Source organism: Neoarius graeffei, chromosome 10 (assembly GCF_027579695.1).
Source record: "Neoarius graeffei isolate fNeoGra1 chromosome 10, fNeoGra1.pri, whole genome shotgun sequence".
Lineage (NCBI taxonomy): Eukaryota > Metazoa > Chordata > Actinopteri > Siluriformes > Ariidae > Neoarius > Neoarius graeffei.
The window spans coordinates 5,997,734-6,021,167 of record NC_083578.1 but is presented as its reverse complement, the minus strand read 5'-3'; the positions used below and the strand labels follow the sequence as shown (position 1 = coordinate 6,021,167).

General features: G+C 41.6%; 2 protein-coding genes across 4 annotated transcripts in view; both read right to left on the bottom strand.

Moving 5' to 3' along the window:
- The window catches only part of LOC132892779 (H-2 class II histocompatibility antigen, A-R alpha chain-like), a 159,927-nt gene that overhangs the window by 135,091 nt on the left and 1,402 nt on the right, over window positions 1–23,434 (bottom strand). For all 3 annotated transcript variants that reach the window (XM_060931156.1, XM_060931155.1, XM_060931157.1), the window contains exons 3-5: window positions 22,376–22,657; window positions 22,154–22,283; window positions 22,050–22,073 (exon numbers count right to left, since the gene is read on the bottom strand). In XM_060931156.1, coding sequence (XP_060787139.1) covers window positions 22,162–22,283; window positions 22,376–22,657 — 404 coding nt within the window. In that variant the 3' untranslated portion in view covers window positions 22,050–22,073; window positions 22,154–22,161. The remainder of the gene's footprint in view (window positions 1–22,049; window positions 22,074–22,153; window positions 22,284–22,375; window positions 22,658–23,434) is intronic.
- Window positions 4,724–6,264, bottom strand: LOC132892772 (DLA class II histocompatibility antigen, DR-1 beta chain-like). Its single transcript, XM_060931145.1, has 3 exons — window positions 5,975–6,264; window positions 5,386–5,658; window positions 4,724–5,109 (listed from the first exon to the last, which is right to left on the bottom strand). Exons 1-3 carry the CDS (start codon window positions 6,030–6,032, stop codon window positions 4,799–4,801), a joined length of 642 nt encoding a protein of 213 aa, XP_060787128.1. The 5' UTR covers window positions 6,033–6,264; the 3' UTR covers window positions 4,724–4,798.

Here is a 23,434-nt window from a genome sequence, read left to right as displayed (position 1 = left end):
TGGCACTGAAACAGACACCGTCAAATTGTGCGGTTGGAGTTGGAGTCTTGTTCTCGGATTTGACTCAGACCAATTGTGGACTCGACTTGAAATTTTATTTAATGACTTGGACTTGACTCAGACTTGAACACTGGGGACTCGAGACTGGACTCGGACTTGAGGTTTAGTGACTCGACTACAACCCTGGTTTAGATCAGATGGGATGGGCTTCATTGCTCTCTCTGTCAATCAGCCTCAGGCACACAACCCCCCGGTGCTGGTTCATGGTTTGTTCCTCCGCAGACCACATTCAGTCAGAACTCACAAATGCTGAGTGGGAGCAGCCCATAAGCCTTACCAGCGATGCTCCAAACCCAGTCATCTGGCAATAAGGTTCTGGCTCTTATAAAAGTCACTCAGGATTTCACGCCTGCCCATTTCTCCCACAGCCAATATATTGACTATCAGAACTGAGTGTTTGCTTACTGTATAATAATGTGTATATATAAATATGCAATCCTGGATGTATAAATGACATTTTGATGAGCAAAAATTTAAACTACACTTACTGGAAGTGAGCTGCAACTGTATCAGATGAGTGCTTGATCAGCTTTAACAATGGGAATGTTTTCCATAATGTGGAGCACAAAATAATCCAGAACACTGAATCCACACAGTATTTTATTACATCAGTGTATTATATCATGGCCACATCGCACGTGATGTTTGTCAGGTGCACAGTGTGGTATGCTGGCAACAAAAATATAATTAAAAAATGTGGACAATAATTGTGGGTAAACACATACTGTATTGTTAAATTAAGAAAAAAAAACTCAATGATTGAAAATCGATAAGATCTTTTACATATGACTATTCAGCCTTAATATAATGGATAAAATTATAAAACAATATTTAAAATGGTTCTTTTATGCTTATGCATTTCCATTTGTACATAAAATTGGGTTAAATTTATTTTTTTATGTCTTGCTTTTATGCTATGTATTGCAATCACAAATTAAATCTCATTATTTGGGAGTTCATTATACACTGCAATGTCTTTGACTATTCCAAAGAGCAATATAGCTTTTTTATGCTAAAATTTCCATGGACATAACATATTAGGTCCAAGATTACATTTATTTATAGATTATTTCTTCATGAGTTATTGAGGCATGGCATAATGTCTGACTCTACCTCATTTTTACATTACAGCCTGGAATAACTGATTTCATAAATACAGTATTCCCAATATCAGTCAGGGAATGGGAGGCAGATGCAAGTGGGAATGCAAGCAGTCTTTTTAAAAGCAATACAATGGATATAGATCTACACAAATGTATAAAATGTGAACAACGGTGAACCGGCGACACCTTTATAGATCTGACACCTTTCTGTTTTAGCCAGCATTAACTTTTTCAGCATTTTGTGCTACAGTAGGTCTTCTGTTCTTCTGGATGGTACCATATGTGCTATGTGAATCTATGAGCCTTCGGCACCCATGACCCTGTCGCCAGTTCACCGGTTGTCTTTCCTTGGACCACTTTTGTTCAGTACTAACCATTGCATACCGGGAACACCCTGCAAGATGTACCATATTGGAGATGCTCAGACCCAGTCATCTCACCATCACAGTTTTGGCAAAGTTGCTCAGATTCATACACTTGTCCATTTTTCCTGCTTCCAACACATCAACTTCAAGAACTGACTGTTCTCTTTCTTGCTGCCTAATATATCCCACCACTTGATTGGTGCCACTGTAATGAGATGATCAATAATGTTCACTTCACTGATCAGTGGTTTTAATGTTATGGCTGATCAGTGTAAAAATTTCCTCAAACACATCCCACTGGTTTCAGATTTCCTCTATGTTTTACATCTTCATGTTAGCCAAATGCTAACATACAGCATAATCACCTACACATAAGCAGTGAGAGCAAGAGACTGAAAGATGATGATTTCTGACTCGTGGGTTTATTACACTGCAGCCAAAATCACTTTTAATATCAGTGAGTGTGATGCTGTTATTGTGAAACTTCCATCCATCCATTATCCGTAATTGCTTATCCTGTGCACAGTCGCAGGCAAGCTGGATCCTATCCCAACTGACTATGGGTGAGAGGCGGGGTTCACCCTGGACAAGTCACCACGTCATCACAGGTCTGACACAGAGAGACACACAACCATTCACACCTACAGTCAATTTAGAGCCACCAATTATCCTAACCTGCATGTCTTTGGATTGTGGGGGAAACCGGAGCACCCGGAGGAAACCCACACAGACACGGGGAGAACATGCACACTCCACACAGAAAGGCCCCCATCAGCCGCTGGGCTTGAACCCAGAACCTTCTTGCTGTGAGGCGACAGTGCTAACCACTACAGCACTGTGCTGCCTATTGTGAAACTTGTTTCTTTTATTTCAATCAAGCAAGTCAGGCTATTACTGTAATAAGAAATTGAAATCATCCACAACCTGTACATCCATACATCCTGAACCCTAACCTGCTCGAACCCTCACCTGTTCAATTATAACCTGTCTGAATTGTAAGCCACTTTGAATGAAATAGGACATTGGCTCTATACCAGGGTGGAATCCTGTTCCAGATTTGATAGCTGTAATACGGTTTATACCTTTCACTCACAGCTGAAACTCCACATGTTAAAGTATTTCTCAATCTCAGGCTACAAGATTTGATCTTACTGATCCAAAGGTTGTGAGGTCAAATCCCATGACTGAAAGGAAGTCACAGTTAGGCCTGTAAATATCACACTTAACTCTCAGCTGGTCACCTCTGTGCTTTATTTATGTTGGGAAGCCATGGCCTAATGGTTAGAGAAGCAGCTTTGGGAACAAAAGGTTGCTGGTTCCGTTCCCTGGACCAATAAACCTAATCTCCAACTGCTCCCCAGGCTGCTCATGGTACATTGTATGCTGCTCTGGTTAAGAGTGTCTGATAAATGCCTGTAATGTAACGTTATGCTTCGCTTACATGATTAAAATTTTCTGACAGAATAATAAATGCACTGTTATAGAAAGTAGACAGTCAATCAAATCATTGTGTATATTTTCTGGTGTTGCAGATTAAAAATAATGACAAGATTTCAGCTCAGAGTTTTTTCAAAGCTAAAGAACACATTTTAGAATCAGCTCAATGACTCTCCTGATTAAAAGCATCATCTTATAAACTCAAAATGATCCATCACACTGAAAACCATTTCATTTTTAAATTCATTTCATTATTATTATTCGTATTATTTATGCACTGTTTTTTTCCCCCAGAGGAAGTGAAGCTCTCGACCCCAAACAGGACCTGATTCTCCACTTCAGCTTGAATTAAGTTCATAATGTATAATCCAGTCGTAATGACGCCACAGAAATACAGCAGGATTAAAAGTTTACTCATAAGAACTGTGTTAATTTCATCAGCTATATAATGCAACATATATAAATCTGTAGAATGATATTTATGAATAGAGTTTGTCATTTACTGTTTTAAAGAAAATTTTACAGCAATTTCTTTTACAACCAAAAGTTTATTAAAAGTCAGCATCCCTACAGAATCAACAATCAATCCAGTTTTTACCATTAAAATGAAATTTAAGTGACTGATGATACAAAACCAGAAATTTACAGATAACTGTTAGTATTGAATCGTAATAAACAGCATCACTAAAACTGAGGAAGTGATCCAGGTTAAAATAGACTGTAGGGGGCGCTAATGATTTAATAATGAAAATTTTACAAGGCTACATTTACTTCTGTAATAGTAATTAATTATTTCATAACTTTCAGATGCATTATAAGGAATTAATTTATACATTTTTAAGCTGAATGTAGTATCTAAGCTCAGTTTGTCAAATTTCTACTCAAGAACTCTTATAAAGCCTATAATCAAGATATTTAACATCAGTTTCAGCAAAATCTGACAGAAAGCTGGTCTTACATTAAGGAAAGTGATAATACAGACGCAGATGCACATATTATGAAATGCTCATTTCTCAGCAGGTTCTAATTGTTCGGAATAAAGCAGATGTTTAACAGATAAAGCGATTTCAGCAAACACTCCAGTGTTTCTCTGCTCACAGACCTGTAAAAATTAACATCACATGTGTGAGCTTAAAAATCATCACATTTCAGCTTAACTGTAGCTAAACAGTGAGCATTATGGGTAAATTAACTCCATCCAATATGGGGAATGAAGCTGAAACCAACATGTCAACTTCAAATGATGCCTGTGTTTATGTCGGCACCAGGATCCGTCCTGTGAACACAAATCAGAAATAAAGCAGAAGGATGAATATCAGGTAGCAAGGTTAAATATTAATTATTAATGGCACTTCAATTTTAATAACAAATACACAGATGTTCTAATACACGTTTCTGTTTGTAGATTTCCTGCAATCTTCCACTGACCTGAGCATTTCTTCCTGTAGTAGATGAATCCAGCAGCTGAAAGCACGATCCCCAACACCAGCCCTGAAGCCCCGATAGCAATCTTACTCTTATCAGGTTCAGACATCGAGGGATCTGAGACAGAAAGGGGTTTATATAGATAGATTACAAAATTATCCATATAATAGCAGTTAATAGCAGCACTAAGCGCTATGGAATAGCATTTTTATACAACAACAGTGTTAAGAACTACTTTTACTTTCAGCTATAAAAAACCGTAATACATTTTATTTGATGATTATATTTTTTTAAGTCATTGATTATTGTTGTTGACTGAACACCAGATTTTGAAAGATGAGTTATGATGTGAGTGAAACAGGATCTCTGTTTTTTTTAAGCTCAGTTCATGACAGTGGACTCAGATATTTAGATCTGACTGTGATGATCAGACTCACCCCACTTATAGACCATGGGCTTTTGGAAGCTGGCGTGTTGCACCACACAGGAGATCTCCTCTCCAGATTCAGGCATGTACTCCAGATGTGAGTGGATCTGATAGTACCAGTCTCCATCAGCCATCTCCTCAGTGGATGTTACACCTCCCTCAATCTCTTTCCCGTTTCTCAGCCAGGTCACCTCAATGTCTGGTGGGTAAAAGCTGTAAGCGCTGCACATCAGCCTGGCTGGGTGAGTGCCATCTGACTTCTTTACCAAAGTGACCTCAACCTGAGGCTCAACTGCACAATTAAACCACAACATCATCAACTTACAGCTGAGAGTCATTCATTATAAACTAATAATAATAATAATAATAATAATAATAATATTTTTTTGACACTGAATTTAATTTGGTATCTAATCAGCTAGAGAAGAGCAGCTCAGGGTTTATTATATACTCTGTATTTTAATATGAGTAAATAAACCACTGCGAAATAAATATAAATCTGCTGCAGAATAAAGAAATACTGGAAATATTACAGAATAAAAGTTTTGAGGTTCACAAATAATCTCACCCGCTTTACTGAGGACGTCGCTGGAGTAAATCTGAGCATTGTGCTTACAGAAACTTTCCAGTTCGGCTTTCCGTGCTTGCAGTCTTGCAGTGTCATTGTTAAATCTCTCTGCGTTATAGATGCCGTGTGCAGTGTATCCCACAAACTTCCCCACAGTGCTGTTAAACTCTATGTAGTTGATCTTATTGAAGGTGTAAGACAGTATGTACTCCATGTCACTGAGACCATCAGAGCTCCAGAAGCACCAAAATAGCTCTGCCTCGGAATTTCCATCTGAGGGAAAAATAACACCAAAGCTTTATTTCACTGCTAAAACTGAGAGTAATACAGCTTTTATTTTGAATCGATTTTAATGTTTATTTTAAAAACTAATTCTGTGCTTAAACCTGCCTTTAAACAATAAATAAATAAATCTGCAGTTCTGTAATATTCCTCTGATAAATTTAATGAACAAACTGCATCCTTCTAAACACGAGCTTCTTTTTGTTTCTTTGTCTATTTCCTTTCTTTTCTTTTAACAGAACACATTTTTTTCTTTTCTTTTTTTTCTTTAACACAGCCTAACCTCAGCAGCTGATCTAATACTCACTTGCTGTGTGCAGGATGGCAGGCAGTAAGAGGAGCAGTATTCTCAGCAGCTCCGACATTGTTCCTCTCTGAGTGTGTTCTCTTACTGAGGAAAGTGTGGGTGAAGCAGCTCTACTCTACACACACACACACACACACACACACACACCAATCCTGCACCACACACACACACACACACACACAGTCACATGTTTCCAGGCAGAATTCAAACCAATACTGTTCACCTGTTAAAGCTGTCAGGTTTAAATCCATCAGTTCACTATTTAAAACTTCTGAATTCATCAGTTAAGACAAGTTCAGGATTATTTCTGTCTCAAACTGCAGGAGGAATGAGTGTGAGAAATCAACAACAATAATAATCATAATAATAATAATAATAATAATCTAGTTTTCAATTCACAAAATCTGAGTTCAGCTGTTCTAGATTTTATAATTTTTTTTCCCATTTAGATATAGAAGAATGTGGGTTGTTTTTCTTTAACCTTCATGTCTTTAAAAATTAAAGTTTAGTGTCAATAAAAATAGTTACATGTAGGATCAGACATCGTGGGGTGTTTATTTTAATTGTTTTCCTACAGTATGTTATTCTCTGCATAACAGTCAAACATTATGTTATCATAGCAACTATTGTCCATTCAGCCATCTGCTTACACACACACACACACACACTGTAGAAACATAACTGATCAAAACAAACCAATTATACCAAATAATTGTGATGATAATAATACAACCCCAAATCAGTTAAAGTTGGGACGGTATGGAAAATGCAAATTTAAAAAAAACGAAACAAAAAACCTAGTGATTTCTGAACAGGAGTGGACAGTAACGAAGCACATTTACTTGAGTACTGTACTTTACATGAGTTTTATTTTTTTGGAAACTTATGACTTTAACTTCACTACATTTGAAAGACAAATATCGTACTTTTCACTCCACTACATTTCTATCAAGGTCCTCGTTACTGTGAAGCAGTTTTGAAAATGGATGTTTTTTTCTTTTCTTTTCTAAAACGTGATTGATTTCTTCGCAGGTGACACTGAGACAGTCTATCAGTAATCACTCGGGTCACGTCACATCCATAGACTGTATAAAATCAAGTTCAGTGATTTCTCAGCAGCGTTATTTAACACGATCACTTGATGGCAGAATGGAAGGAGGCGGTTCTTCTGGGGAACACACACTATTGCTAGAACACATGTTTCAGTTTTCTGAAAGGATTAAAGATTTGTTTTGTTTTAAATGTTTGCTTTGTTTGCCTAAAACAAACCACATCACGGCCGACAAAAACTCGCCGTCCAACCTGCAGAAGCATATTGAGGTCTGTAAATGTTTTATTCCAAGAGAAAGCTTACAGTGAAGTTGTCTGTGGTTTTCAAGCTAGCGATAACGTTGCAATAGCTGTGCAGTCTGGTTAGTCAAATGACTTTCTATGGATTTGCCCGCCAGGTTGCCGTAGCCTTGTCCATGGCTAACGTTAACACATAGCTAGTTAACTTGGACACTGTTAGTTAGCATGTAAAAAATGGAGTTATGCTAACATGAATAACATTAACTTATCTGAAGTCCTTTCAGAAATATGTTTTAGCATCTTGCCAAATAAACAGCTTCGGTTTTGTAAGCGCTGTGGCAATAATACAATTATTTATTAATTTATCATATGAGAAACCATTGTAATTCTCTGATTAGCATAAAAAAGTGAATGGGCTTGCTTTGTACCAATGGTATGGTTTGTTTGTTTTCTTTATTGTAAAGCAGAGCGAGCAAGAGAAGTGAATTGATTTACTGCTCGAGTTAGTCTACAACTTTAGTCGGAGAGACATGTTACACAGTGACGGTAGGCTTGAGTTAGAGCCCTGCACTCCTGCGGGAATCCTGCGGGACTCCCGGCGCGGGACAAATTTTGAAAGCTCATTGCGCGTGGGCAGGAGCGGGAGTGCACATATGTGGCGCGGGCGGGAGCGGTGATAAGCTGCAGTCCCGCTAACTAAAAATGTGTTTGAAATAAAATGCATAAATTATTAATTTATATCTATCATATATAATTTGTGCTGGATATTTTATTTAGCTTTAATAAAAACATTTTAAGATGCCTAAGTTTGCAGAGAGAGTTAGATTACCAGAGAAATAGCAGCTTACTAAAGACTCGCAGCTCACACTCAGCTAGCAAGAGAACCATGAGTGAAGTGATTTACGGCTTGCGTTAGTCTACAACTTTAGTCAGAGAGACATGTTACACAGTGACGGTAGGCTTGACTCAATGCTATCCCAGAAATCCTTCCTGTAATATGCAAATTTGGCTGTCCAATCAGAGGCGGCCAAATTTGCATATTGCAGGAAGGATTTCTGGGATAGCATTGAGTCAAGCCTACCGTCACTGTGTAACATGTCTCATCTCATTATCTCTAGCCGCTTTAACCTTCTACAGGGTCGTAGGCAAGCTGGAGCATATCCCAGCTGACTACGAGCGAAAGGCGGGGTACACCCTGGACAAGTCGCCAGGTCATCACAGGGCTGACACATAGACACAGACAACCATTCACACCTACGGTCAATTTAGAGTCACTAGTTAACCTAACCTACATGTCTTTGGACTGTGAGGGAAACCGGAGCACCCGGAGAAAACCCACGCGGATATGCGGAAAACATGCAAACTTCACACAGAAAGACTTTTGCCGGCCCCGGGGCTCGAACCCAGGACCATCACTACACCACTGTGCCGCCTGTAACATGTCTCTCTGACTAAAGTTGTAGACTAACGCAAGCCCTAAATCACTTCACTCATGGTTCTCTTGCTAACTGGGTGTGAAATGTGAGTCATTAGAATGATCAAAGGATTTCCCGTTAGGGGAATGAATAGCAAATGTAAGCTGCTATTCCTCTGGTAATCTGACTCTCTCTGCAAATTTAGGCATCTTAAAATGTTTTTATTAATGCTAAATAAAATATCCAGCACAAATTATAGATATAAATTAATAATTTATGCATTTTATTTCAAATGCATTTTTAGTTAGGGGGACTGCAGTTTATCACCGCTCCCACCGGCGCCACATATGTGCACTCCTGCCTGCGCGCGCAGGTTCCGCCCGCAATGAGCTTTCAAAATTTGTCCTGCGCCGCACTGCTTTGCGGCGGGTCCCGCGGGACTCCCGCGGGAGTGCAGGGCTCTAGTGCAGAAAGGAAGCCTTCTGTTAACTGTGTCCAGAAGTGCCGTCGACCTCTCCGGGCTCAGAGGCGTCTGGGATGGACCATCACACAGTGGGAACGGGTATTGTGATCAGATGAATCAGTATTCCAGGTCTTTTTTGGAAGAAACTGACACCATGTGCTCAGGACCAAAGATGAAAAGGGCCATGCAGACTGTTAGCAGGAACAAGTCCAAAAGCCAGGGTGTGTCATGGTATGGGGTTGGGTCAGTGCCTTCGGCGAAGGTAACTTATGCCGCTTTTCCACTACAAACGCGGCTGAGTCGGGCTGAGCCGTGCCGTGCTGAGTCAGGCTGAGCGGGGCTGTTGGAGTTGCATTTCGACTACAACCGCGCTGAACCGTGCTGGCTGGAAGTGGGTGGACACACTGGGTGGAGTTAGCGAAAGTGGGTGGACGTCAGGTGATGTCGTTAAGCAGCGCAAACAGTGACATCAGTGAGCTTTTAAGCGGTAGTCTCACGACCCGGATAGTAAACTATAAACATGGAGGACATGGAGTCGTTAGTGTTGCTGGTCTTGGTGCTGTGGCTTGTTGTCACCGACAACGCGGACAGATACTGGCAAGAGCGTATAGATGAGGCGAGGCGCATAAGGCTTCAGAAATTCTCGTAATTTGTAATTCTTCTTCTTCCGGGTTTACGGTGTTTACAGATCCCAGCGCGCTCGCGGGGCGTGTGTGGGCATGTGAGGACACTCCTCCTCACCAATCAGTGCACAGGGGAGTGTCTGCTCACGCCCCCAGCCTCACTCGGCTTGCTTTGGCTCGCTTCATCCCCACTCCAAAACGGTGCGAGTTTTAGGGGCTAAGCAGGGCTGAAGCGAGCTGAGTCGTGCTGGTTTTTGGTAGTCGAAACGCGAGCCGTGTCGGGCTGAAGTGAGCTGAAGTGAGCTGAAGTGAGCTGAAAAAGGGTAGTGGAAAAGGGCCATTACACTTCTATGATGGAGCATTAATGCAGAAAAGTACACTGAGATTTTGGAGAAACATCTGCTGCCTTCAAGACGACGTCTTTTCCAGGGAGATTTCAACAAGACAATGCAAAACCACATTCTGCTCACATTACAAAGGCGTGGCTGTGGAAGAAGAGGGCGTGTCCCCTCTGTCCCCAATAGAGAACGTGTGGAGAATTTAGAAATGAAAAATATGACAGTGACGACCTCGAACTGTTACACACTTTAAGACCTGTTTACAGGAAGAACGGGACAAAAATAACACCTGAAACACTTCATCACTTGGAGTCTTCAGTCCATAAACAGCTTTTAAGTGTTGGGAGAAGGAACGGGGACATTATAAACATTATAAATTGGGAAATGCTTTACTGTCCCGACTTTTTTAAAATGTGTTCCAAGAATGAAAATTTAAATGAGTGTTTATTTTGAATAAATAAATGAATGAATGACATAAAACATGGTGGCACGGTGGTGTAGTGGTTAGCGCTGTTGCCTCACAGCAAGAAGGTCCGGGGTTGAGTCAGCTGGGAAAGGCTCCAGCTTGCCTGCGACCCTGTAGAACAGGATAAAGCAGCTAGAGATGATGAGATGAGACATAAAAGATCAAATTATGTGCTTTTGAATCAAATTGTTTTGAATTCAATACAGGTCAAAGATTATTTACAACTCACTGCTTTCAGTTTTAATTTCAGTTTAAACACACCGTCCTAACTGATTTGATGCTTTAAAATCAAATATAACAAGAACATTAATAATAATAATAATAATAATAATAATTATTATTATTATTATTATTATTATTATTATTATTATTATTTGATAGAGCATTGCACTGTAATGAAGTTTTTGAACTGTAAAAGATATTTGGGGTGGTCCTGATGTTCATGCTGCTTATTTTAAAGCTTCATTTCTTTTTGGAGAGAAAAACAAAAAAACCTTCATGGGTTTTTACAAATAAATAAATAAATAAATAATTTTGTGTGAAAATCTGATGATGTTTTTGGTCATATTGATAAAGAAATATGGAAAACTCAAAAGGGTTCACAAACTTTCAAGCACCACTGTTTCTTTCTATTAGCTTAGATGCACGAGCCACTGTGTCATCGTGCTGGAAGGATGTAAGCGTGTAACAATTGCACAGCTCGGTGTGTTCTGATGGGCTGAGAGCAGCACTGTGTGTTCTGATGGGCTGAGAGCAGTACTGTGTGTTCTGATGGGCTGAGAGCAGCACTGTGTGTTCTGATGGGCTGAGAGCAGCACTGTGTGTTCTGATGGGCTGAGAGCAGCACTGTGTGTTCTGATGGGCTGAGAGCAGCACTGTGTGTTCTGATGGGCTGAGAGCAGCACTTTGTGTTCTGATGGGCTGAGAGCAGCGCTGTGTGTTCTGTTGGGCTGAGAGCAGCGCTGTGTGTTCTGATGGGCTGAGAGCAGCGCTGTGTGTTCTGATGGGCTGAGAGCAGCGCTGTGTGTTCTGATGGGCTGAGAGCAGCGCTGTGTGTTCTGATGGGCTGAGCGCAGCTCTGTGTGTTCTGATGGGCTGAGAGCAGCGATGTGTGTTCTGATGGGCTGAGTGCAGCACTGTGTGTTCTGATGGGCTGAGAGCAGTGCTGTGGGTTCTGATGGGCTGAGAACAGCACTGTGTGTTCTGATGGGCTGAGAGCAGCACTGTGTGTTCTGATGGGCTGAGAGCAGCACTGTGTGTTCAGATGGGCTGACAGGAATCACGACGAGTCTTACTATTAAGCTGACGATAGTCCACACAAAGCCTTAAACTGCCGTCCTTCTTCCTTACTAACACTATCGGTGAGGCATAGGGACTACAGCTCTCCCTTATCACACGAGCCTCCAAAAGTTGGTGAATATGAGATTTCACAGCCTCAAAGTCAGAGGGTGGAATCCTACGATAGCGCTGGCGAATAGGGGCATTATCAAGGAGAGGGATTTCATATTGGATCAAATCAGTGCAGCCTAAGTCACGCTCATGCACGGAGAAAACAGACTTATGCTTCTGCAATAATGCCCGCACTTTCCCTTGTTCTGACTCTGAAAGAGCTGATAAGTCCATCACCTGGACCAAGGCCTCAATCTTATCTGGCTGTTGTTCCTGGGCGTGAACAACTGCAACGACCGCGGCAGGCCCAGCTACCGGCTCCACCACTTCATGAATCCCAGGGTGTAGGCTAACCACCTGGACGGCACTCAAACAGCCTAGTACAGACCTGGGGTACAATTTGGCAGTCTGAGTGCCAACGTTGGCCACAGGAATATAGGCTGTACCCCTGACGACCTTCACTACAGTGGATGGTACTACCACATCAACGGATTGGGCATCTAGCCTATTGGATGGCTCGAGGAGTACCGTGCAAGGTTGGACCAAGAACCGCTGAGCACAAGTAGTTGGCACTAAATGCACTGTGCCCCCGGGTATGTACATAGGATATCTTCCTCTGACCTTTGCTACACCTGCCTGACGTTCTTCTGGTGGCGAGATATGGCAAGCTTGAAAAGCTTGCCGCCACACTTCAGCCACAGGTAGACTTCCGGAGGCATCGAACAAAGCAGAGCCATGTTGTTTAAACAATTCCTCATAGCACTGAGTGATAATGTTCATCCCCAAGACACCGTGCACACCAGGACACAGAATGGCAGTCGGGCTATCCTTCACCACCAATATGCCTCGCCTGGGAATGACCTTACCAAAAACAGAAACATCAAACTCGGCATAGCCGAGGTAGGGAATATCAAGTCCATTAGCCGCCTTCAACTGCAACCAATTACAGGTCTGAAGCTGCTCCTTGAAATTTTGAAAGAAAAAGGACTCCGGCATAGTAGAAACCATAGAGCCGGTGTCCAATAAGCACTGCAATTCAACGCCACCGATGCACACAGGGACATAGGGACAAGCCCCCACGACCTGGGATATGGTGGACTGGTTAGCACCAGCGCCAGTCGAGCCCAACTTAACCCCATCTGAAATGTGGCTCTGCACTCCAGAGGGTGCTAGTTTTCCGACGGCCGGCTAGAGTTAGGTAGCCTAAATGGCGGATGAGCCTGAAAAGTTTGGGGGGCGCGTTCATTATCGCAATGGCTAGTGTAATGACCAGGCTGGTTACAGCGTCTACAAATCATGGGGTCATTGCGACTTCTCGAATGCGGCCGCGTGGCATTCTAGATCTGCATGACCTGTTGAGAGAGTTGATTAAGCTGCTCTTGCTGTCGCTTTAGCATTTGTTTAATCTCGGAAATCTCAGAAAACAGCCCCTCACGGGCCTCAACGGAGGTGGAAGCAGCGGGGGGTGCCCTAGACGCAACTGCAGCACAAAGGGAAGGCACAGAATAACTCCTTGGCCTACCTTTGGTCACTCTCCCCTCTCGCTCCCACCTTAAGGCCTCATCGCGAACCTCCAGCAAAGTCAGCAGAGGGTTGGCACGGACACTTTGTTTCAGGGTTCTGCGGAGAGAAGGATCGAGCACATTCTCAATAAATTGGTCCCTTAGCAAGACATCTGAATTTGGTACCCTGTCAGGAGCACTAGTTATTACTTGATCCATAAGGCGAAACAGAGCGTGCGAGTATTCCTGCAGGGATTCTCCTTCACCTTGCCGGCAAGAAAAGAAAGCCTCCTGCAATGAGGCATAAGACTGAGAACAACCATATAGGTTGTTAAGAATGGACAAAATTTTCTCTGGGTCTTCACGATCAGAGTCAGGCCTAAATTTGATTTCGTTCTTAGCCTCACCTTCCAAATGGTCATAAATGAAATCGGCTTGGTCTACCAAGTTCAGATGTCTGGCACGGATACTAGCACGTACCTCTTCGATCCACTCGGCCACCCCCATGCCACCAGGGCCACGGAACTTGGGGCACTTCCGTTCTCTGGGTATATAAAGCAAACGATCATATGAAGCAGCTGACTGAGGGGCAGAGGAAGAAGAAGCAGAATGATTATTCCCACTACCACCCGACACACCTGTCGGGTTAGACAGTGCAGCCTGAGCGTCTGCCTGTTCCCAACGCAGGCGCTCATTGTCCAGTTTTAATTGCTGGACCAGCTCCTTAAGTTCCTGTAACTCTGACGCCATGTTAATAGAAAAAGCCAAACCACTTACTTGTATGAAGACCAACTGCTGAGGTTTTCCAACCCGATTGCGCCACTGCCGTTTTGCCTTTAAAGGATAAGCGGAACAAACACACACACAGACACTACATGCACACAATACAATAATAACCAAAGCAAGCAACCCAGCACTGCTCTTTTGAGATCTAGCCATAGATTTTCAATGATGTTTAGGTCAGGGGACTGTGAGGGCCCGGGCAAAACCTTCAGCTTGTGCCTCTTGAGGGATTCCATTGCAGATTTTTATGGAAGCAATTTTGTGCCAAAATTGATTCCATAGGTGTTACTACAACCCAGATTCCAAAAAAGTTGGGACAAAGTACAAATTGTAAATAAAAACGGAATGCAATGATGTGGAAGTTTCAAAATTCCATATTTTATTCAGAATAGAACATAGATGACATATCAAATGTTTAAACTGAGAAAATGTATCATTTAAAGAGGAAAATTAGGTGATTTTAAATTTCATGACAACAACACATCTCAAAAAAGTTGGGACAAGGCCATGTTTACCACTGTGAGACATCCCCTTTTCTCTTTACAACAGTCTGTAAACATCTGGGGACTGAGGAGACAAGTTGCTCAAGTTTAGGGATAGGAATGTTAACCCATTCTTGGCTAATGTAGGATTCTAGTTGCTCAACTGTCTTAGGTCTTTTTTGTCGTATCTTCCGTTTTATGATGCGCCAAATGTTTTCTATGGGTGAAAGATCTGGACTGCAGGCTGGCCAGTTCAGTTCCCGGACCCTTCTTCTACACTGTAAGCCCGGATAAGTTGCGTTTACTTAAAAAATTTGAGGAAAGTGGTTGCCTTAAAAAAATTAAGTAATGTATAATCAAAACTTGAGTGAATTAAACTTAAATGCTTGATGGGAATGGAATTGCTATTTTAAGTACAACACACTAGATACCAAGTTGATTTAACTTAAAATCTTTTGCTAAACCAATTGCTTTGTATAATCATTAAATGTAACATATTAAGTTCATTACACTAAATGCCAAGTTGGTTTAATGCAATATAAATAGCAATATTAACTTTAATGAACAAAAAAAGAAAACAAATGTACATTCTTTTTCTCTTTTATTTTACTGTAGATAGCACATTTACAAAAAAAAAGGAGCAGAAAAAAAACAATCAAATCCTGGATTCACAAGACTGACAGCATGGTGTTCATCTTTCTTAATGGCAGGACTGAGAAAATATGCATATACTATATAAGATTTTCACTGACAGAAATATTTACTTTCAGAGAGAGAGGGAGAGAGAGACAGGAGGGCAGAGAGAGAGAGGATGGAAAAGGTAAGCAATAGTGATGAACTGACACACCAAAATCCTACTTAACCAAATAACATGTCCAAATAAATCCAAACAAATGACAGTAACTGGATCATTAACCCATGATATCACTGCCCACATCATCAGACAAAGTGAAAACAGCGCACAAACGGCAGCACACTTATCTAAAAGAGCAACATTAAAAACTAAGCACCTGATATCTGGAACAGCAGAATACTGTATCTGGAATAGTAGCATACAGTAGCACCTGGAACAGTAGCATAACTACTTGAAACCCCTTTTGGCCCTTTTCCACTACCCTTTTTCAGCTCACTTCAGCTCGCTTCAGCTCACTTCAGCCCGACACGGCTCGCGTTTCGACTACCAAAAACCAGCACGACTCAGCTCGTTTCAGCCCTGCTTAGCCCCTAAAACTCGCACCGTTTTGGAGTGGGGCTGAAGCGAGCCAAACCGTGCCGAGTGAGGCTGGGGGCATGAGCAGACACTCCCCTGTGCACTGATTGGTGAGGAGGCGTGTCCTCACATGCCCACACACGCCCCGCGAGCGCGCTGGGATCTGTAAACACCGCAAACCCGGAAGAAGAATAATTACGAATTACGAGAATTTCTGAAGCCTTATGCGCCTCGCCTCATCTATACGCTCTTGCCAGTATCTGTTGGCGTTGTCGGTGACAACAAGCCACAGCACCAAGACCAGCAACACTAACGACACCATGTCCTCCATGTTTATTGTTTACTATTCGGGTCGTGAGACTACTGCTTAAAAGATCACTGAATCAGTGACATACAGAGCATCGTGGACGAGTTCGCGGAGCGCAAGGCTCGTCGTATGCCCTTCAAATAATGCGCGCAGTAGGCTATTGATGTTTTATTATGAGCCATGTACAGTATGTCGCCTAATGTTTTTTTGTTTCTGAGTTACATGTTCGTTTGAAGGACTTAATGTACAAAATAACATAGTTGCACCCCGTAGTGTTGAAATTGGTAAACACAGTGCATTCAGTGAGGTTTGCACTGCCCTCCTTTTATTTCTGACTCTTCCTGTCACCGTTGCAACCTCTGAGCGCTCATTCGTATGCCCTTCAAATAATGTGCGCAGTATAGGCTATTGATGTTTTATTATGAGCCATGTACAGTATCCTAATGTTTTTTGTTTCTGAGTTACATGTTCATTTGAAGGACTTGATGTACTAAATAACATAGTTGCACCCGGTAGTGTTGAAATTGGTAAACACCGCAGTTGCGGACATTTTGTAGCCTAAAATGATGTTATGATAAGCTTTAATAAAGGGCCCGGTCATTTGCCCCGCCCCCGGCCCGGCTCTGACTTGTTCCGCCACTGTCACTGATGTCACTGTTTGCGCTGCTTAACGACATCACGTGACGTCCACCCACTTTCGCTAACTCCACCCAATGTGTCCACCCACTTCCAGCCAGCACGGTTCAGCGCGGTTGTAGTCGAAATGCAACTCCAACAGCCCCGCTCAGCTCGACTCAGCTCGACTCAGCACGGCACGGCTCAGCCGCGTTTGTAGTGGAAAAGCGGCATTAGACTTCAAGCTGATTTTTCAGAGTCTGAATTTTGGGTGCCAGCTCACTTTTACCCAGGTTGAACATCACCTGCTGGACAAAGTAAAAAGTGTTTTTCATGTACTTTGGATAATCCAGGTGTAGGGCGTACTGTATATCAGCCCAAAAAGGACACAGAAGGCCTGAGGAAGGTTGGGCAGCTCGTCCATCACCACACTGCCTTCCAGGATGATTCCTACTCTGGATGGGTTCAGCTGAGGACTTTCTTCATCAATGCAGAGGATTCCCACTGGAGTCTGACTGTATAAGTCCTTGCAAGTTGCATCCTGACAAGAGAAAGATTGACAGTGCAGGACACAATCATACCAGTTAGATATTTAAAATGAAAAGCCTCAGAAAATAAGTGAACTGAATGTAATTATTGAAAGGACAATAAAGACTGGTCATATTTGGATCTGAGTGTTGCAAGTGCTAATTCCAAAACTGTCTGTTTGGTACCTTGGCAACTAAGGAAACTTAAAGGGGTTTGAGTGCACTTTTTGGAATAACAAAGATTTAACAAAAAACTTGGGCTAAAACATTTAATTAAACTTCCAATTAACTAAGCCATTTCGCTTTGTTTGATCCGAATAATGAACTAACCTAGCCCATTTCAGTTCATGGTCGTCTCAAAATGCAACAGCACTTACCAAATTGAGTGAACAGTGATACACCAACGGACCGTTGCCTTCCTTTCGCTCTCCTTCTCCCTTGTGCTGCGCAACGTGGAAGACCGCGTTTTCTGTGCTGTCGGTCGGGTGTTCAATGCAGCTAACAGCTAGTGAGCACTTCGCTAATAGGGGAAGAACGTCAATTCTAACGTTAGGTACTTAATCGTACAATATATAATGATTAAACCTATGATATGGTTGTGCTGTATACTTACATTATCCGAAGTCTTCAAAAGTGTCCCATTCCAAATCCAGAGAGCTCTCCACAGTGACAAAAGCAACTTAGCCAACAGATGAAAATGACGTGAAATTGGTAAAATACCACCTGTAACTGTAAAACACGCGATTTCCACTGCTCTTAAAGTTAAAACAAACATTCCCACTGACAGTCAGGATCCAAAATACTAAGTTCAGAGAACAAACGTTGGCTGAAGCTCACTCTGAATTTTACCAAACCTCACGTAACTGCTGCTGATCTGTGAAAGTTAAAATGGCGGCTTCACAACTCTGCGCAGATTAAAAAAGAGGTGTGGTCATGACTAAAACTTAGAATTTTAAGGCCATTCAACTTAAACTTATTAACACTTTTGACTATGTGTTCAAATTAGTAGAATATACTTAATATTTTTTAGTAATGCAATCAAACTTAAATTTTTACGTACATTGTAATTAAAACATTTAATTAAATACAAAGTCCGGGCTTACAGTGTACGCAGCCATGATGCTGTAATTGATGCAGTATGTGGTTTGGCATTGTCATGTTGGAAAATGCAAGGTCTTCCCTGAAAGAGACATCATCTGGTTGGGAGCATATGTTGCTCTAGAACCTGGATATACCTTTCAGCATTGATGTTGTCTTTCCAGATGTGTAAGCTGCCCATGCCACACACACTAATGCAACCCCATACCATCAGAGATGCAGGCTTCTGAACTGAGCGCTGATAACAACTTGGGTCGTCCTTCTCCTCTTTAGTCCGAATGACACGGCGTCCCTGATTTCCATAAAGAACTTCAAATTTTGATTCGTCTGACCACAGAACAGTTTTCCACTTTGCCACAGTCCATTTTAAATGAGCCTTGGCCCAGAGAAGACGTCTGCGCTTCTGGATCATGTTTTGATACGGCTTCTTCTTTGAACTATAGAGTTTTAGCTGGCAACGGCGGATGGCACGGTGAATTGTGTTCACAGATAATGTTCTCTGGAAATATTCCTGAGCCCATTTTGTGATTTCCAATACAGAAGCATGCCTGTATGTGATGCAGTGCCGTCTAAGGGCCCGAAGATCACGGGCATCCAGTATGGTTTTCCGGCCTTGACCCTTATGCACAGAGATTCTTCCAGATTCTCTGAATCTTTTGATGATATTATGCACTGTAGATGATGACATGTTCAAACTCTTTGCAATTTTACACTGTCGAACTCCTTTCTGCTATTGCTCCACTATTTGTCGGCGCAGAATTAGGGGGATTGGTGATCCTCTTCCCATCTTTACTTCTCAGAGCCGCTGCCACTCCAAGATGCTCTTTTTATACCCAGTCATGTTAATGACCTATTTCCAATTGACCTAATGAGTTGCAATTTGGTCCTCCAGCTGTTCCTTTTTTGTACCTTTAACTTTTCCAGCCTCTTATTGCCCCTGTCCCAACTTTTTTGAGATGTGTTGCTGTCATGAAATTTCAAATGAGCCAATATTTGGCATGAAATTTCAAAATGTCTCACTTTCAACATTTGATATGATGTCTATGTTCTATTGTGAATACAATATCAGTTTTTGATATTTGTAAATTATTGCATTCCGTTTTTATTTACAATTTGTACTTTGTCCCAACTTTTTTGGAATCGGGGTTGTACAGTAGGTACTAACCATGCAGGGTGCCCAAACTTTTGCTTCGGGCCCTTTTCCTTTTTTGTCATTTTGAAAATGTAAAAGATGAAAATATAAAAAAATGTTTTTGCTTAAAATATAAAGGGAATGAGTCATCTTTAACTTTATGCCTTTTGGAGATCATTTCATCTTCAACTTGCTTAACTGTTCACAGTAACAGCAATTTTGACCAGGGGTGCCCAAACTTTTGCATACCAGTGTGTGTGTGTGTGTGTGTGTGTGTGTGTATGCTTTAGTCTAAACCGGGGAACAGGGGCGCTGCACCCTCTTACTCTCGGCATGCGCCCCCTTACCGAAATGCCGATTGAACCCCAAGTCACACTTAGGCCACGCACTTACTGCACAACATGCAGTCTTTCTCAAAACGATCTTTCCTCTGTGAAAACATCCCAGCAACACCACGTGACAATGTGTCTGATCATCAAATACGTTATAATTACTCCAAAAATATTCCAATCATAGTAGATACACCGCCAGACGGTGCAAAAACGATCTGAATTGGCGTTTTCCACACCGAGGCGCCATGTTGTTTAGTTGTTTACTTGTTGCAGTTGCTCTTGTGCGATTTGACATGGGTTACCTACAAGGTCAACTGACTTGTAGAGCAAGATTTCTCGAGACTGAATGACCTTTCACCCACGGGCGCGGGAACTTTTGACAGAAGTTCGCGAGTTGTTTTTGTTGACACTTGGGCATTTAAAGATGTCCCGCGGCACGAAACAGAAGAAAGGCAAAGACTGTCCTGGGCAGAAGAAGATGACTTCTTTTTTCTGTCACAAAGCAGATAAAGATGTTTCCGATGGCGAGATCGCGACAATCGAGGGATTGGTCCATACTGCCAGTTCCGGGGCCTCACTGAAGGACGCGCCGACCGAGCGCTGTGACAGCGGTGTCGCGGAATCCGTGACGAATGAAGACCAGATGTCTTGCTCTGATGAAGACACCGAGTGTTCAGTGGAAAAGTAAAATGAGAGAAAGACCAAGTTCCAGGAAAAGTTCAAGTATTTTTTTGTTTTTTTAGCGCACTTACATTTTTTGCATGGTTTCAAACTTTGTGATTTGGGTTGGATTCCAACTTTACAATGTTTACTTTTTTAGTTTCCTTTTTAAAGAAAATTTTGCTCTCCAATTTTTTTTTTTCATTTTGAACAACTAACTCTGCCTTATTCTAGTATAAGAAAACAGATTTCTCTGGTGAATGTTTAATACTTTAAGTTTGATTCATTTGAATTTGAATTATAAATTTCAATTTGAATCATGAGGTATTAGAATTTGAATTAAGTGTTTGTGACAAAGTTTTATTTTCTTTTTCACTGTTGACAAACAATTTGTTACAATTTCCCTCTCAGAATGTCCCATTGTAGCCTCAATTTTTCAAAGGCTTCGCACGGCGGAGGAGGGGGAAACTTTATATATATATATATATATATATATATATATAAAAATTGGGGCGGCACGGTGGTGTAGTGGTTAGCGCTGTCGCCTCACAGCAAGAAGGTCCTGGGTTCGAGCCCCGGGGCCGGCGAGGGCCTTTCCGTGCAGAGTTTGCATGTTCTCCCCGTGTCCGCGTGGGTTTCCTCCGGGTGCTCCGGTTTCCCCCACAGTCCAAAGACATGCAGGTTAGGTTAACTGGTGACTCTAAATTGACCGTAGGTGTGAATGTGAGTGTGAATGGTTGTCTGTGTCTATGTGTCAGCCCTGTGATGACCTGGCGACTTGCCCAGGGTGTACCCCGCCTTTCGCCCGTAGTCAGCTGGGATAGGCTCCAGCTTGCCTGCGACCCTGTAGAAGGATAAAGCGGCTAGAGATAATGAGATGAGATGAGATTTATAAATTGCAAATGTGATCGTACATTGTTTTCACACGTGCAATTTAAGGGCATAATAAGGTGGAACCCACTGCTTCTCACATGTGATTACATTATATCTGAAATATGTTACATGTGATGTGTGTGTGTGTGTGTGTGTGAGTTTTCTGTAACGATTGTGGCAATATATTTCCAAACTAGACGAATACAGAGATTGTTTGTTTTACTGGTGGATCAAGTTACTGAATATATAATCAATATGGAAACAAATGACATCAACATTCACATTCAAGGAAATAAAGTTTATTTTTTAATTATTTGCAGGTACTCATTCCTTTTCATTTGCATTTTCAAATATTAATTAGATTTTACATAAATTGGAAAAGAAAAACTTAACAGATTTTTACACACAGATTTAAGAAATAAAACAACAGGTGTTCAGTGGAACAAGCAACAACGTTTTATATTTAAAAAAAAAAACCCTTACATGGTTTAACAGATGAATTAAACTCTAGTGGATGAACAGTTTCCTCAGTGAAAAATCAAAATGAGAATTCATGGTATGAATCTAAACCTTCTCTGAACGCTTTACTTCTGGCTGAAAACACAGAAACAGGTGTATCAGGGAGAAACAGTGTATTAAATATTATAAATATAAAGTTTTATTAGAGTTGTTACCTGAAGTGTCAGTTACATCTGTTTCCTTTGACGAGGAAGAAAGTTCCAGTAGCGACTCCGAGCAGTCCAACAGCCAGACCCACCCCACAGACCACAGAGGGACCCACACTGGGAAGCTCAACATCCACCTCTACACACACACACACACACACACACACACACACACACGGTTATTTCTACTCTAAGGAAAGACTGAATCAGTAGTTAAACTCTCCGTCTCACCCCATGTCTTGGTGTCGGGCGTCTCCAGGGCCTCGTGCTCCACCGTGCAGGTGTAAACGTCTCCTTCCTGTGGAGTGAAGGGCAGGTGGGAGAACTGGTTGTAGGTTTTGTCCTTATTCGGGTAATAGCGGCTGAGGGTGGATTGTTCCGTCACATCTACACTGTTTTTGGTCCAGCGTACAGTAACAGGTGGAGGGAAAAATCGTGCGGAATGACAGATGAGCATGTTCTCTGAACCCAGCTGCATCTTTTGTTTGGGATAGATGGAGCTTTGTGGGGCATCTGGAGAAAAATATAAAGCACATGTGCACCATTGTTATGACTCTGAGACTGTGATGCGTTCATTATTTCTTCTGGCTGTCGATATATAGAGGATGTTACATGGTGGTGCGAAGATATGAAGTTTATCTTTGAGAGGTGAATGGATACATCATGAGGGAGCGAAGTGAACAAGTGAAATATTTTTCAACATGAGAAAATAAACTTCATATCTTCAAGCCAATATGTAATTTTATTTGTATTATATGAACATATAAAAAAAACCCTCGTTAATCAAAAGTATTTTAATTTTGAAACGGGTCACCATTTTGACAACACACGTCTAGTCAGTGGGAAAACACTGGGAGTGACATCATCAGAGTGACATATTAGGAATAATGTCATTCAGATCCACGATGTATTTCATATGAAAAATGTGAGTTTTTCAACATGAGAAGATAAACTTCATATCTTCAAGCCAATGTGTGATTTTCTTTTTATTCTATTGACACATTCACAAACAAAAAGTCCCCAAATTTATCAAAACAATCCATTAATTTCCTCATGAGTGAAGATATTGGAGACTGTGTTACTCAGGTCCCGGATGTAGCTCCTATGAAAAATATGAGTGGTGTATTTCCCAGTAAAACACTCGTGTCCATATAATAATAACCAACAGGAATCTGGAATATAAGCTGTGATTTTAAATGTGAATTCTGAGGACAGCAGCTTTATTACAGGTTTATTAAACATAAAATGTAATGGATTACACTTCATTCAGCATTTATAGATGATAAACAG

What these genes read in the sequence shown, in the direction of transcription:
- LOC132892772 (XM_060931145.1), bottom strand. Translation starts at nt 6,032, where the DNA reads ATGTCGGAGCTGCTGAGAATACTGCTCCTCTTACTGCCTGCCATCCTG. An exon ending in TGCCATCCTGCACACAGCAA is followed by an intron (nt 5,659 to 5,974) that starts GTGAGTATTAGA and finishes TTTTTCCCTCAG; the next exon opens with ATGGAAATTCCGAGGCAGAG. An exon ending in CGACGTCCTCAGTAAAGCGG is followed by an intron (nt 5,110 to 5,385) that starts GTGAGATTATTT and finishes TTAATTGTGCAG; the next exon opens with TTGAGCCTCAGGTTGAGGTC.